This window comes from Callospermophilus lateralis, chromosome 8 (genome assembly GCF_048772815.1).
Source record: "Callospermophilus lateralis isolate mCalLat2 chromosome 8, mCalLat2.hap1, whole genome shotgun sequence".
In the NCBI taxonomy this organism is placed as follows: domain Eukaryota; kingdom Metazoa; phylum Chordata; class Mammalia; order Rodentia; family Sciuridae; genus Callospermophilus; species Callospermophilus lateralis.
This window is the reverse complement of record NC_135312.1, coordinates 123289771-123304891: the sequence shown is the minus strand read 5'-3', so window position 1 is coordinate 123304891 and position 15121 is coordinate 123289771. Positions and strand designations below refer to the sequence as shown.

At 43.8% G+C, this 15121-nt stretch overlaps 1 protein-coding gene across 1 annotated transcript in view; it reads right to left on the bottom strand.

Moving 5' to 3' along the window:
- Window positions 1-4045: 4045 nt before the first annotated feature.
- Window positions 4046-15121, bottom strand: part of Tbc1d9 (TBC1 domain family member 9) — a 109951-nt gene continuing 98875 nt past the window's right edge. Inside the window, exons 16-21 of the mRNA XM_076864543.2 lie at window positions 14410-14650; window positions 11032-11097; window positions 10095-10181; window positions 7177-7251; window positions 6981-7084; window positions 4046-6125 (exon numbers count right to left, since the gene is read on the bottom strand). Coding sequence (XP_076720658.1) covers window positions 5409-6125; window positions 6981-7084; window positions 7177-7251; window positions 10095-10181; window positions 11032-11097; window positions 14410-14650 — 1290 coding nt within the window. The 3' untranslated portion in view covers window positions 4046-5408. The remainder of the gene's footprint in view (window positions 6126-6980; window positions 7085-7176; window positions 7252-10094; window positions 10182-11031; window positions 11098-14409; window positions 14651-15121) is intronic.

Here is a 15121-nt window from a genome sequence, read left to right as displayed (position 1 = left end):
TGGTTGTTTCATTTCATTGAGATCCTTCGGACATTCATTCCAGTTTCCTCATTCAAACCTTGATTTTTTTTTTTTTTTAAATTCAGATCTTGAATATTTTTAAGGGAGCTTTTCAAAGAGCAACAGAATTGGCCTCCTCTGTGGAAGAAAGAAAGTGTGTCATCCAATCGAGTGCCCTGAGAGTGGTGGAAGATCTTTCCAAGGTTGAAGGGTGACCTGATCTTTTCTGTGCATGATCGTGGGGCAAATGGAGAAAACTGGCCTCCAGCCCACGTTCCTCCGTGAGCTTGTGATTGGCAGGGGAGGCCACCAGGGAGTCGCTGGGGTCCTGGCCAGCACCCTGAAGGGAGGGTGGCAGACATGGCTGGCTGTGACCCCTGAGACAGCCTGTGCTGGCAGAAACTTGGCTCTGGCAGGACTAGGAGGGGATTTTGCCAGCTTAAGGCCATGAACTCAAGGGGAAATTACATTTTAAGCAGAAACAAAATTTTTGAAAATATTCGATACTAGGTAACATGTGTGTCAGGAAAGACACCTTCTCCCTCTTGGTTCCTCTTCTTTTCCTCCATTGGTTTCCTGTGTTGGTCACAGAGTAAACCCTCCTTAGAGTTGCATGGAACAATTGTTTTGGCCAAAATCTTTGATAATGTCATTTTTGTTACCCTTGAATTCATAGCTCTGCCCTATTTTCTGCCCCAATTGTCTCTAGCATGAAGAGGCAATCTGTGCTTTTAGTTTTGACCAGACAAATAAAACTTGAGTGAGAATATATGGAATGTGGGCTTCAGGTTAGGAGGTGACCATCCTTAGCCCAACACTGCCCCCTAATGGGATACAGTGGCCTAGATGTTAGTGGGATAAAATAGAAGAGATGGTAATGAGGTTCTGTGGGATGCCACGGGAAGGGTGGGACCTATCAACAGACAGTGACTGGATGCAGAGTGATGGAAAAAGAGGAGCAGAGAAGAAGATGAGAAGGTGGGTGGGGCTTGGTAACTAGAGGTGTGTCCCAAGCAACTCATGTTCAGGAAGAGAGGGCTGGACTGCAGTTGCTCAGTGTTATGGCTGCCATTGGCCACACAACATACTGTCAAATGAGATGGCTCCGGAGGGGAGCCTGAGCTGGGAGAGCATTGCGGAGTCAGTAGTAGAGAGAGTGGCATTGAACTCATGGAAGTGGGTGAGCTCATTGCAGGCAAGACCTGAGAGCGCAGGGCAGATCCCTGTGGTATTGTCACTGAAGGTTGGGCTAAGAATGCAGCCAGGAAAGTCAGTGGAGGATTTGTCAATATAATATTTTTTTTTCTTTTCTTTCTCTCATTTATTTATTTATTTATTTGGACCAGGGATTGAACTCAGAGGCACTTAACCACTAAGCCATACCCCCAGCCCTTTTTATTTCATATTTTGAGGAAGGGCCTTGCTAAGTTGCTGAGGCTGGAGTTGAACTTGAGATCCTCTTGCCTCAGCCTCTTGAGTTGCTGGGATGACAGGCATGTGTTATTGCATCTAGTTGTTTTTGTCAATATTTCAAAGATATTGGCATCACAGAGACCAGGTGAGGGAGGAGAGGATTTTAATAAGGGAGAGTCAATAGAACCAAATGCTGCAGAAAGAAGAAATAAGTTAATCAGTAGTCAAGGCTGGATGTGTGGCCCTGTGAGCTTTGTGTAGCTCAGTGAGGCCCTGGGTTCCACTCCAACACTACAAAAACAGCAGCCAGCACCACTAAAGAATCAGAATTCACTGGATCCGGCAGCAGGGAGCTACTGGTATCCTCAATAAGAGTGGTTTCAGTGCAGTGGCAAGTCCAGCAGTCTTGCTCACCTGAGCCGGGGTTAGACCGCAGTTGAAGAAACTCATGTAGAGGACTCTTGCATGGTGTTCTATTGCCTTATTGAACACAGTTAGATAAGGCAGTAACTACTGGATAACAGAGTGAAGGGACTGAGAACACACTCTCACTATCTGATGCCAATAAATCTATTGTGTGAAGACGATGTGGAAGATAAAGGAGGATAAGTGTGCTGGTTTCTTTTCTCCCAGCAAGAGGATAGAGGAAGGGAGGTTGCAGGTTCGCATGGGAAGTTGTTGTGGCGGGGCTAAGAGTTGACGGTGGCAATTGATGGCTCCAACCATTCCTGTAAACTCACCATTTATTTCCAATGAAGAGGGTGAACGTGTGGGGTTAGGGGTTTTGAAGAGACTAGTAAAAAAAATTAAAATGTTTTGGGGAGTAGGAGAAGTGGATATGGAAAAGGGCTTGTTGATTGGCATTCAGGACTCATCAGAGGAGAAAAAGACATAAAATTGAAGCATGAATCTATAATGTGAAATTTCTTCCCCTGGCTCTCTATTAATCAGCAGCCCAGATGTGAGTGAAGAAGGCAGCTGTTTCTAACAATTCATTAGGGGGTTATGGAGTGGCCAATGTGGGTGGTGGCCACACAGGATCAGGGAAATTGTATTGAGTTGGGAAGAGAGTGGATGAAGGGATAACCAGACAATCAAGCTGAACAGGAGCATCAGTGAGAGACCTCACAGAGAAGATAAAAAAACTAAGTGTCCTGTGCAGGAGTCCTGAGATCTGGGAGTGACCCAGTTGGAAAGTCATGCATCATATTTCTCAGATACAGTAGCGATAGGTAATAGATAATAGATGGTAATAAACCATCTGTCCAACACCTAAGGTCATAGGGATTCAGGAGATAAAGATTGGAGTGTTTGCTGAATTCTTTTTTTTTTTTGGTACAGGGGATTGAACCTAAAGGCATTTAACCACTGAGCCATATCCCCAGCCCATCATCCCAACAACTCCAGAGGCTGAGGCATGAGGATTGAAAGTTCAAAGCCAGCCTCAGCAACTTAGCAAGGCCCTGTCTCATAAAAAGGGCTGGGGATGTGGCTCAGTGATTAAGCACCCCTGGGTACAATCCCTTGTACTAAAAAAGAAAAAGGAAAAAAAAAAAGCCAAAGAACTTAAATGCTATATGGAGGAATCATATAGAGTGAAATACTTGGATTCTTGGCACTCACCCCATCACTTCCTGTTCTTTTCAAGTTGGAAGGTGATGCTGGAACAAAAGAACCTTCTTACAAGACAGGCAATGAAGAATGCACCATTAGAGCCCTTCACTGGAGGTAGGAGAGGTCAGGTGGCTGCCGGCTCCTCCCCTTGGTCTTCCCTGTTGAATTCAGGAAGTGGAGCTGCACTGAGACAAAGCTTCAGTCAGGGGGTCCCTGCCAAGGCTACTCTGCTAAGATCTAGAGGCCCCTGAGAATGTCTTAAGCCTAGAAGGCAAGAAGCAGAACTCTAGCCACCCTACCTAGGAAAGTTGGGCCTGAAGAGATCAGGCCGTAGAGGTGCCCTCTGCCTGCTGCCAGGGTTCCTGGCCTGTGTCACCTTGTGGGGAGGCTATGTTGCCTGGGGCTGCTTGTGGTACTTCCACATGACTTAACCCCTTCCTGGCCAGAATCAGGTGTGAGGTGGTGCTGGAGGGATTGTGTCCCCACCCCTGTTCTGGGCACCCTCATTTCCCTCACTGTGGTTTGTTCTCTTTCCCTGCCAGGAGCCTGTCCCTTTAAGTGCTCCTCTGTGAAAGCTCCCCAATATTCCACTGCCCAGGGCTCTGGAGGTGGAAGCTCAAGTCCACTGGGGTGGGACACTGAGCTCACCATCTGCAGTGTAACCATCTTGGAGTCAAATCAAATAAATGGCTAGATACTTGATTAAACTGACCAAATGGTGTTAGTGTACTAATCAGGATTAAATAGAAAAATTTCCAACCTGTTCTTACTTACCTGGGACAACTATTTTAAATCAGATGATAGACAACACTTCTCTTCCTTATTTCACATGCACTCATTAAAATGACACACGTTTTATTTCTTATCTCAAAATATTTGCCTATAAATAACTTAGTCAAACTGGTTGCCTAATAAAATTTTCCCTACCAACTTGTCAAAGAAATAACGTCATTGCCGTAGGCAGGAACTCAAGCACAAAGATAAAAAGCCATATCTGAAGTATTTTATTTCTTCACATTTATCCTATTTGAGGTTAACTCTACTTCATTTGACAGTTTAAAAATCGTTCTGTAAACAAAATAAAAAATTACAGCAGCAACAGCTAAAACGAGGACACAAGGTATAATAAAATAAAGGAATGTGTTGAAAGGAATATTCAGAAAAAGCAAAGGAAATGTGAACATGATTTTGAATTCATCAAGAAGGAGAAAAACCTCCCAACATCTGTAAAAAATGAAACCATAACAACAATAAAAAAAGAAGCAAGAATTCAAAGTGCAGGTGTGCTAGTTTTCATTTCCACATCCACTCAGGAAATAGAGCATACTATTCTTTTATATAAGGTGACAAGCCCTGTTTCAAAACATCTAGTTACATTACCTTGCAGGATTTTTTTTTCAGTTTACATGATCTCTACATCAGTTTAACAAAAAGATGGTCATATGCCATACACGGTACAACTTCTAGAATCTATGGAGAGTATGGAAATGGTACAGTCCATTGTCTTGGGTTTTTTTTTTTTTTTTGCTTTATTTGCATAACAAGAAGCTAAAAATCCAGTATCAGAAGCATCAGTATTTCTACTCTTTCAAAAACAGAACCAAACAAAATGAAAAAGCCCATCCTGAGTTCTCTCCTCTCTGCTGCCACATGCACATTTTCTGTAACAAAAGACTGTTCCCTTTCCATGGATTTTGGCCAGATGACATAAATAATCAGAACCATTTGTTAATGTAAAATTGGTCTGGTATTTGTATCAAGTACAAGTGCCCTTGCCACCGTGTAAAAAATCAGTTACACTTCCATTATTGTTTGGAACCCCAAATGTTTTCCCCTTAACGGGGAACATCTGTTGGATGTGGTTTTTGAATAGAGGATTTTTAGGAAATATATTTCAAATCTTGAAAAATATTCTCAATACTTGCTAGAATGGTGCAGGATATCCCCAGCCAACAAGACCTTCGCCAAGAACAGCTGCGTGTTTGTGGCATTTCCTTTTTCTTACAGTTCTAATTTTATTTAAAAGCCCGAATACAGAAACGACTGCTGCCTTATTTAGCATTAAACAGCACTATGTTTTTTTAAACCATGTGTACAGTTCAACAGCAAGATTAATAAGTTATAATACAAGTCACTGACAGATTCATCTGTTTTGGGGGGAATTCACTGAATAAGCGGTATTCTGGGAACCCCCCTCCCCCAGCAAGAGAGTACAGTGTCTACATTGAGGTGTTTAGATATTTCGCCACAGTTTTCACTGTATCACATTATGAAAACACTAGGCTTCGAGCCAGATACTAACAAATATTTAATTTAAAAGGAAAAGAGACCCCCACACAGAACACATGTCAGTCGCTCCGCTCCGCCGCGCAGGCGCCGGGTCAGCCCGACAGGGCAGAGATTTCGTAGTCACTGGCCGAGGTGAGGGGCTTGCCCATCATCCGGATGTTTTTTGCACTGGTGATCCTGGCCATCATGCACACGGGCTTGTCAAAGTACTTGACCAGGGCGGGCTCAGTGAGCAGCGAGGCCAGGAACTGCTCGAAGGTGATGGCCCAGTCCCGGTCCACGCTGGTGCTCCGGGGCAGCGCCGACGTGCCCTGGCCGCTGCGCACCAGCACCGTGTCCTCCCCGATGTCCTCACAGTGCAGCTTGTCCTCCTCGTGCGAGCCGGCACTCAGCACCGAGTAGGAGGACATGGAGCTGTCGTCCTTGGTGTCGTCGTCGGAGATCAGCATGGAGGAGCAGGCCCCGTTGTCGCGGGGCGAGGAGTCCTCCAGCTTAATGTCCTCCATCTGACCGCCCAGGGAGTGCTCCTCACCGTCGCCGGCCAGGCTGGCGGCCAGCGGCTCGGCGGACTCCACCACGTAGGGCGGGCCGGGCCCCTTCTTGGGGAAGAGCACGCCCGGGATGCCCTGGTGGCAGGGTGGCCCGCCGCCTGTGCCCTCCTTGGCCGGCGGGGTGATGAAGAGCTTGCCCACCTCCCCGATCTCCAGCAGGAGGCTGGTCACCGCCGCCGTGGCGTGGTACAGCTCCTGCTCGTTAGGGTCCTCGCTGAACATGTTGTACATTGTCTTGCAAAGCTCGATAAACTGTCCCTGGAAAGCCATCAGGAAGGACACCAAGAAAGTGAAATCTGGTGGGTGGGGGCGCACAGAGACAGGGCTGGTACCCCATTAGCCAAGATTCCAGAGATCCCCAGAAAGTCCCCCCCCCCCGCCCCGCCCCGGAGGAGGGAGGATGGGTACGACGTTTCTAGTCAAAGAGTTTTCATTTCTTTTTTTTTTAATTTGAAAGTTTCAACATCCATGAAAGTGGAACTAATAAGTAATAAACCATCTATCCAACACCTAACACGGAGATTGACTATGTCCTGCTTTTGCTTCGCTGCCCCCTTGTCTTCCCTGTTGACAGATCTTAAAGAAACCCTAGACTTAGCTCTCCTCACACCTCCACACTTTAGAATCCAAGGTTAGCTCCCAGGCCCTCTCCCATGATACTCCCTCCATCTCCCCAGACAGAAGCAATGCCCCTAGCAGATGATTACGGGTCCTGCTTTTAGGAAACAGCATTTTCATCCTGTTATCATTACTTACATCTTTTTTTTTTCTCCCTCATTACACTTTAGCTTTCTAAGGAAAACCTGTGTCAGACATCTTTATATCTGAGCACAGCAATTTGAAAACAGCAGGGGTTTTTCTTCTGAGTCTCTCAGGGTATTTTTTAATGACTGAGATGAGATGTGTGTAGTCTCAAAATTGAGTATTTTGGGGTTCAAATTTTCTCTGAGGAGATCATTTTCTTACAACTGAGCATATTTTTGGTGCATAAAAAGTAGATCCAAACAGATACTAATCAAGTGCCCCAGGTTACCATTATCTTTGAAGGGTGTTTATTCTACATTGATGTATGACCGGAAAAAACAGCTTCAGGATTAGAAAGTAAGCACTTACCTGATTTAATTTGGGTAAATCTTTTGCATTCTTTGATTTAGACTTATTTTCTGGAGTCCAGAGTCTCAAGTAATTACGGTTTTCTTGAGAATTTGCTCTCTTCCCTGAAACCCAAATGTGAAAAGGTAAGTGTTTGCAGGTCAAGAAACAAGGGTTCTCTTGGCAAGAAGGGAAACACAGACGAGAAAACATGTACCTTTGTCCGGCTTCAGACTCACTGTAACAAAGCCATCATCAGCACTGTGTTTGCTTCTGCTATCCAATCCAACAACTACCAAGAAACATCCAGAAGGAAAAAAGTAACGTTATACAATATTTCCTTGTTATGGAAAACAGACTTCTAGCAGGGCTGTCTGATTTAGCAAATAAAACAAACAACAAAACCAGCACACCCAGTAAAATTTGAACTTCAGATGAACAATGAATACCTTGTTGTAGTAGTTGTTGTTTTGGTATAAGTATATCCCTAATATTACATGGGGCATACTTACACTAAATAAATCACTTCTTGAAATTAGAATTTTTCTGAAGGTCTCATATTTTATTTGACAGTCCCATTTCTAAGTGAAGGACTCCCCCAGATTTCTTGCTCACACTTGGGGTTCTGTGTACAACTAAAAACTAAAGAGTTGAAGCCCCACAGTCTTTGGAATTTACAAAACAAAGGTGGTGCTTACTGCCATGAATGTGCTTTCTTTCCCTTCTCTGTGCTATTATCCTCTTAACTTTGTAGGTAGAAAGTTGATTTTATCTTTGCCAGGCCCCCCACAAAAGACCAGGAACTCACTCTTCCAAGGAAATTAAAATCTATGTTCATAAAAGAAAGATACTTTTTTCTAAACTGTTATGTGCCATAAAATATTTCAAGATTTATAATTTGGCATTTCAAAAATATGACTTTTAAGGAACCCACTTGAAACTGTTTTCTGTTTTCTTCTTAAAACAGCAAATTATAGGGCACATAAAGACTTCAAAAGGCAGGGGCAGTGTCCTCAGATGAAGACTCAGTTTGCCATCTGCAAGATGTATGGACCGCAGCACCTCTCTGGCCAGCCCAGAGGAGGCTGGTTGACCAGGTAGGTGACCTTCACAGTAAGTAAGGTCAGACTATCCTTAGCAACTGTTCAGACAAAGTGAGGATAATGTAGTATGTGTCACCAGGAAATTCCTCTCCTCTGAATATCGAAAATCATTTAATAAACAAGTAGATATCAAAAAATATTGAAGCAGATATCATGTAGACATCATGTAGACATTTCAAAAATCATGCTTTCAGAGAATTTTTAGTGGAACTATCATTCTCACTGGATTTTTAGTGAGAAAAGCAGGACACAAAGCTCTATGGGTATAATTGATAACACATACACACACACACACACACACACACACACATTTTTTCAGACATTTAAAAACAACAACAGAGGCTGCGGATATAGCTTAGTTGGTAGAGTGCTTACCTCGCACGCACAAGGCCCTGGGTTCACTCCCCAGCACCACCCAAACACAAGACAACAACAACAAAAATTGTATAGGTCATTTGATATGTGTGTGTATACCTGACAATGTATATTACATGAAAAATACTGAAAAGAAATGTTTTAATATATTAAATGCTACCTTTGTGTGGTTAGAATTTTAAGACATCTTTAGCTTATCTTACATGTTCTATCTACCGTCTTATAATTTTCAGAGCAAAGCAATAGTGCTTTTGGAATGATTAAAAAAAAAAAACATTCTTTAAAAAGAATCTTTTGAGGCTATCAAATGCTATCAGTATGTGACCATTCCTGAAGCATTTCCCAAACAAGAGATTCCTTTCCAGAAATATGTATCCACTAGGAAAGATATGTCTACATTTTGTAGCCAGAATATTATGGCTAACGATACTAAGAATATTGTAGATGTGTGAAGGCACTATGGGAAAAGCCTTCCTACATTATCTCCTTAGGTCCTCACGCACCTAATGTGACAATGATCCTTTCCATTTTCACACAGGGAAACTGAGGCTCAGAGATGCAGAACTGCCTGCACTGGCCTAATAAGTGTCCAGATCTCTCCCCTCAACTTGTCAGTCCTAAGAAGAGTGAGTCTGGCTCAATCTCTCTATCCACTCACTTAGGTGCTTGCAGTTTAAGGGCAGGTCTAAGTTGTGCTTATTCTGGGATGGCAAGATTTAAGAGGACAAAGAACCCAGGAACAACCTGATGTTTACTTTCAGACTTAGGAGAAGGGATGAAGCTGAAGACAGTAGCAAGCTGAGGAACGGTGCTTGGACTCATACAAGACAAGACAGCACAGAAGTTAATACATGCATTTGGAAATATATACAATGAACTGCATCTACACACATAGGCCTAATAATCACACAGAGGAGAGGTTGGCACACTTCCTCTGTAAAGGGTCAGATGGTAAAATATAGTCATCCTTGGTTTCTGTGGGGGGCTGGATCCAGGATACCCTTGTTGATACCAAATTCCACAGATGCTCATCTCTTATGTACAACGACACAGTATTTGCATTAACCTATGTGCACCTCCTGTATACTATGAATCACCAGTAGAGACCTAAAATACCTAATAGTGTAAATGTTATGAAAAATGTTGTTAATACTGTACTGTTTAGAAAATAATGACAGGAAAAAAAGTCTGTCCATGTTCAGTATGGATGCATTTTTTTTTTCGGAATATGTAATATGCATTTGGTTGAATCTGTGGCTACAGAACCAGTGGACACAGAAAGCTGACTGTATTTCAGTCTTTGCAGGCCATATGGTCTGCTTAATTCTGCCACTAGAGCATTAAAACAGCCGTAGGGAAAATGTAAGTAAATGAGCACGGCTGTGTTCCAGTAAAACTTTATTTGTAGGCAATAAGATTTAAATTTTATAGACTTTTCACTTGGCAAGAAATACTTTATTCTTGGTTTTAAGATCCACTTAAAATATAAAAATATTCTTGGTTTATGTGCTATACAAAATGGACAGTGAGTAGGATTTTGCTGACGGACCATGACATCTGCACCTTCTTAACTGACTACCTTCCAAGGCAAGTCTGTTTCTCAGCACAGAGGGCTCTGAAAGAGAAGTAGAGTACTCTTGGCGAAAGGATCTCCTACCATGTGTACACTCCGGAGTGACATCTTCAAAGAAGTACTGAGTTGCTTCAAAGGCAGAATCTGGCTCATCTTGATCAGAGGATGGCTCTGCAGAAGGAGGAAACAACTGTCATACTGTAGTGACATGACTCAATCAAAGTGTGCTTGAACTACGTGATAAAGTGATGGGGAGAATGAAAAGCTAAAGTTACAAGAGTGGGGTGGAGGCCCATTACTGGGGGCCTGGGAGACCCTACCATCTCTAAAACTTTAGTGGAAATCACTCCATTTCTAACCCAATCTTCCTTTTTAAACAGCCTCATACCAAACTCTATGTTTTCCTTTGTATAAAAAAAATCCCCAAATTTCATGGCATCATGCTTTATAAACCAATTTTAGGCCACTGTATACTATAAACAAAATCCCCAAATCTAAAGTTTTCCCTGTCTCTATCCTCAGTGCCAGTCTCTATTTTGTACTTCTGGTAGTTGCTTAGATACATCCCAGCTGAGAACAGCCTTGTTTAACACTGAACTCAAAAGTTCACTATTGTGTCCACTTGTGCCTGCCAATGTGAAGAGGGGTCCCCTGAGACAGGTTCCCAGCACCTCCCAGTGTCATCTTCTCTCTCACAGTCCTGGTTCCCCAGAGGTGACCCAATTTCTCTTGCAGATGCTCATGCTGTTTTCTATTAGCACAACTCATTGTCAGACCATGGTCAAGCACAAGATGATTCAGGAACTCACATCATCTGTCTCAGTGTGTCCATAGTGACCAATGAATGATTTTGCATACCAAAAAGAGGCAGAGTTGACACAAAGGACAAAAAAAAAAAAAAAAAAAAAAAAGAAGGAAAAAGAAAAAAAAAAAAAGAAAACTTGTGTGGTGTGTGTTTGGGGGTGGGGGTGGGAGTGAATTTCAAGTCAGATCCTGGTTCCTGTCTGTGTAGCTCACTCACCAGGCAAGACGTGCATCTTGTACAGAAGTTTGAGTTTCTCTGTGAGGTCCCCATGGCATGCGGCACCTAGAAGTCACATAAGTACCAGGGTGAAGCAGGTCGTGTGAGCTAGTGATCCTCCCAAGCTTTGTGCTCCAGGGGAAAGTCCACTTCATAATGCAAAGTGGAACCAAGACACTGTGTGACAACAAGTCTGTCCAGGACTTATTTGGATTAGGAGCTCTGGAACCAGGAGCCTTATTTTCAAATCCTTTGTAACTACTATGTGCTGTGGGAGAGTTAGCATTTCTGTATCTCAGTTTCCCTTCTGTGAGGTAAGATGATAAAAGAAGATTCTACCCATGATCTTGACATCAGGACTCCATGAAACATGAGAACTATGGGTGTTACACACATAGAGCACTTTGAATAGTGCCCGACATGTAATTAAGTACAGTTATTGATGAGGAAATTCATGTAACTGGATCTCGACATCCTAAGTAACCATGAGAATTCAGAAACAAATGCACAATAAGTTTGAGATTGCTTCACATTACTTATCTTAGAAATCCTTTTTAGTCATTTCTGAGTTCTCCTAAAAGTTTTTTCGTTTTAATTTAGTTGAATGTATTTGCCGCTACGTCATTATAGTTTCAATCTCAAGAATCCTGCCTTTCTTTTTCCTTTAAAGTTCACATTCATTCCTGGAATTTGAAAATCCTTAATATGTATTCTCAGAGTGCCTAAAGATGATCAGATTTGGAAAAAGAAGAAGAGGAATCCTATATCTGGGCTGGAAGGGATAGGAAAGGTTGCCTGGGCCAACCTTCCACTTAACCTGGGGCTCTCCTGTCCCCACCCAGGGGAGGGAGCAGTCTCGCCTCTGCTAGACAGTCACAGAGAGCTGCAGGTTACAGCCAGAGGCGTCCAGTCCCAGTGCACTCTCTCAACACTGAAAGTCCTGCAACTTCTACTTTAGTCTAAATTCCTCTAACCTGTGGTCTCACTACAAGGTCCATGAACCCCATAAAACGTGACATTTTGTGATTATGTACATGTGTCACTCCTTGGGAAGACAATGCCCATAAATTTGTGTCAGATCCTAGAAGATCCGTGACTGGAAAATGGCTCAGAACCACTTGACTTCCCCGTGGTCGCCTTGCTGAAGCCAAACAGAACAGACCCATGGCCTCTTGTAGGCAGTGATATTTCAGGTCTTCAGGGAAGCTATTCTGTCCCTCCTAAGCTTATGCATTCTGAGCAATTTATGTTCCCAGGTCAGGCATCTCCAACATTTCTGACTTTCTCATCTGACACAGTTTGTATACTCTTTACTTTTTTTTTTTTTTTTTTTATAGTGGGGATGCCTAGAAGTGCTCAACCACTGAGCCACATTCCCAGTCCTTTTCAGAGACAGGGTCTCTTTAAGTTGCTTAGGTCCTTGCTAAATCGCTGAGTTGCCCTTAAACTTGTAATCCTCCTGCCTCGGCCTCCTGAGCCACTGGGATGACAGGCATGTGCCACCAAGTCTGACTCTCCTGTCTTCTTACCACATCCTCTTTCTATGTCAACTCTCAATCAATAATTTCCCTGGACAGTTTCTAGAAGATATTTCCCTTTGTTATCTCAGTAGTAAAAGAATGAGCTTTGGAAACAGGTGGGCCTTACTTTACCCCTGGGGCCAGTATGTCCTAACTGTGCCTCTTGGTCCAGCTTCATAACAGATTTCTTACTGATTGCCTGAAAATCAATGTCTCAGCAAATTACTTTTCTGAACTCTCATTGCATCGACTGAAAAATGGGAACAATAACAGTAAGTAGACAGGGAATGCTGTGGCTGAATGCCCGTAAAAGTCCCGTGTTGATACTTGAGCTTCAGTGTGATGGTATCAGGAATATGGGGCTTCTGGGGTATGATTAGGGCCTAAGGAATTGGATGAATGGGATCAGCATCCTCAGAGAAGAGGTCTGAAGGAGCCTGTTTGTGCTTCTAGCATGCAAGGACACACAAAAGGAGCCACCTATGAGAGGGACAGTCTCTCCACAGAAACTAACTATGCTGCTGCGTTGATCTTAGATTTCCTGGTTTCCAGAATGTAAGTAATAAATTTCTGTTGTTTATATATTCCCTGGTCTAATTTACTTTGTTACAAGAGCCTAAGACAGGTAATCAAGCATAATAGTAACAGTATAAACCATGCCTCTAGGCTGCCTGGATTCAAACACCAAGTTTGTATCTGTGTCCCTGTAGGCAAATTAAAAACACATAAACCACTGGAGCATCACCTGACACAGAGTAAATCCTGCATGACTGGTAGCTGCCTTCATCATTATTAATTCAAAGGGCTGTTGTTTGGATTAAGTGACACAGTACCAAGTTCCAAAGCTTCAGAACTGTTCCTGTCCTTGGCAGAGGTGAATTCCTCCAAGTCCCATCGTAGACACATGGAAAGAGCTTTCCAATGTGGACATCGTTTAAACATCTAAGGCAACATTGCCATTTCAAAAACTCTCCATTTCCCCTGACCTTTATACCTTCTAGATATTACTGTTCCAGAGTTAGGATGTTCTTTAGAATCCTTGCTGGCTGCCTGCCTGCCCTTTCATCTTTCCTTGGGCTCATCATTTAAAGTATATGACCCACGGTCCTGGGCTGGCACAATTAGGGCTAAAGAGTTCTGACTCCATCCTGACGGTCTGACATAGTGCCTGCTACACCCACCGCCTCACATCAGCTGGGCCAAGCTCCAGCATTTTTGCCCAGTTATAAATGGAGCAAGAATCCAATAAGAAAACAGCGGTAAGGAGCCAGGCAAGAGGCTGGCGGACAGCAGCAGCTCGGGAGCTGCTGATGAGGTGGAGGGCGCGGGTGTGTGTCCTCCATCCCCAGGAAGTGGAGACCAACGACTTCCATTCAGCCTGCAGTGATCTCGTGTTTCTTCAGCCCTTTATTAAAAACATTGTGAAATAGTCTTAAGAAATTATATGTCATAAAATTGTGTATGATTGCATACTCTATCCAATCAATGATATTCTTTTGTCAAAGACAAGTTATACCACCTAGAGATTACTTTTCCCTGTTCACCCTACTATGGGTGAGGTCACAGAGTGTACGTTAACGTTTATTGCCTCGTGCATTCTCTGACATGGTGTTTTGAACTTGGGCTGACAGCTGCCTAATGAAGAAAATGAATTATCCATACACTAGAGCCCTAACTAGAAACACATTTTACGATCAGTTTGCAAGCCATGCACGTGCTTCTCTGTCCTCAGGACCCAACCTGCAGGGGTCATGCAGGGTTGCAACCCAGAGAACAGCATCAAGGGACCCTGGGGTTCTTGCCCCATCATCTCTGTCCCATCCCAACTCAGACTCGTCCAATAAGAGCCCGTCCTTACTTAGCCCAGAGACAAACTCTCGGAAGTTGATCAGGGAGTCGCCATTTTCATCTAATAGCTGGAACAAGCGGGAGGCCAACACGTCAGAGTGAGTGCCACATGCCCAGGGAAAGAGAAGGGCGAACATCCCCTTGAACTGCTCGAAGTCGATGCGGTACTGCTCCAGGTAAGGCAGGCTGGGGTCATGCCGGTCCAGCGCGTTGCTGCTCCCGCCCCAGTAGCAGCTGGTCAGATGTTCTGCCTGAGAAAGAATGAGCGGGATGATGACCTCCTGCTCCCGTGGCCCCCAAACACAAAACTATCACCACAGTCACACAGTCGTCCATCCGCAAGTGTGGTCTCCTGGCCTCACACCTCTGCAGACACCTCCAGAAAAATGCCTCGTATAGAAAAGCTAGGTAGAATAGCTCCCAGATCCTGCCCTGGAAGACCAGGCAGCCTCTTCAGGCACCAGGTCACTGGTGACTCTGGGAGAAGTATGAATGCATCTATGCTAGGAAGATGACAAGAGATAAGTCTGTGGTAGAAATGTCTGGAAGGAGGGCCACCCCCACACAGACATTAACAGTCTGCTCTAGGTGGGGAGGCCAGAGGAGCATGAACAAGAGGACTCTATTTTTACTTTATTCCCTAGTGGACTGTCTGGGCATCTCACCATGAGCAAATGCAATAGAATAAAACTCTTCCATAGCAGACGGCTCCCTGCCCAGGC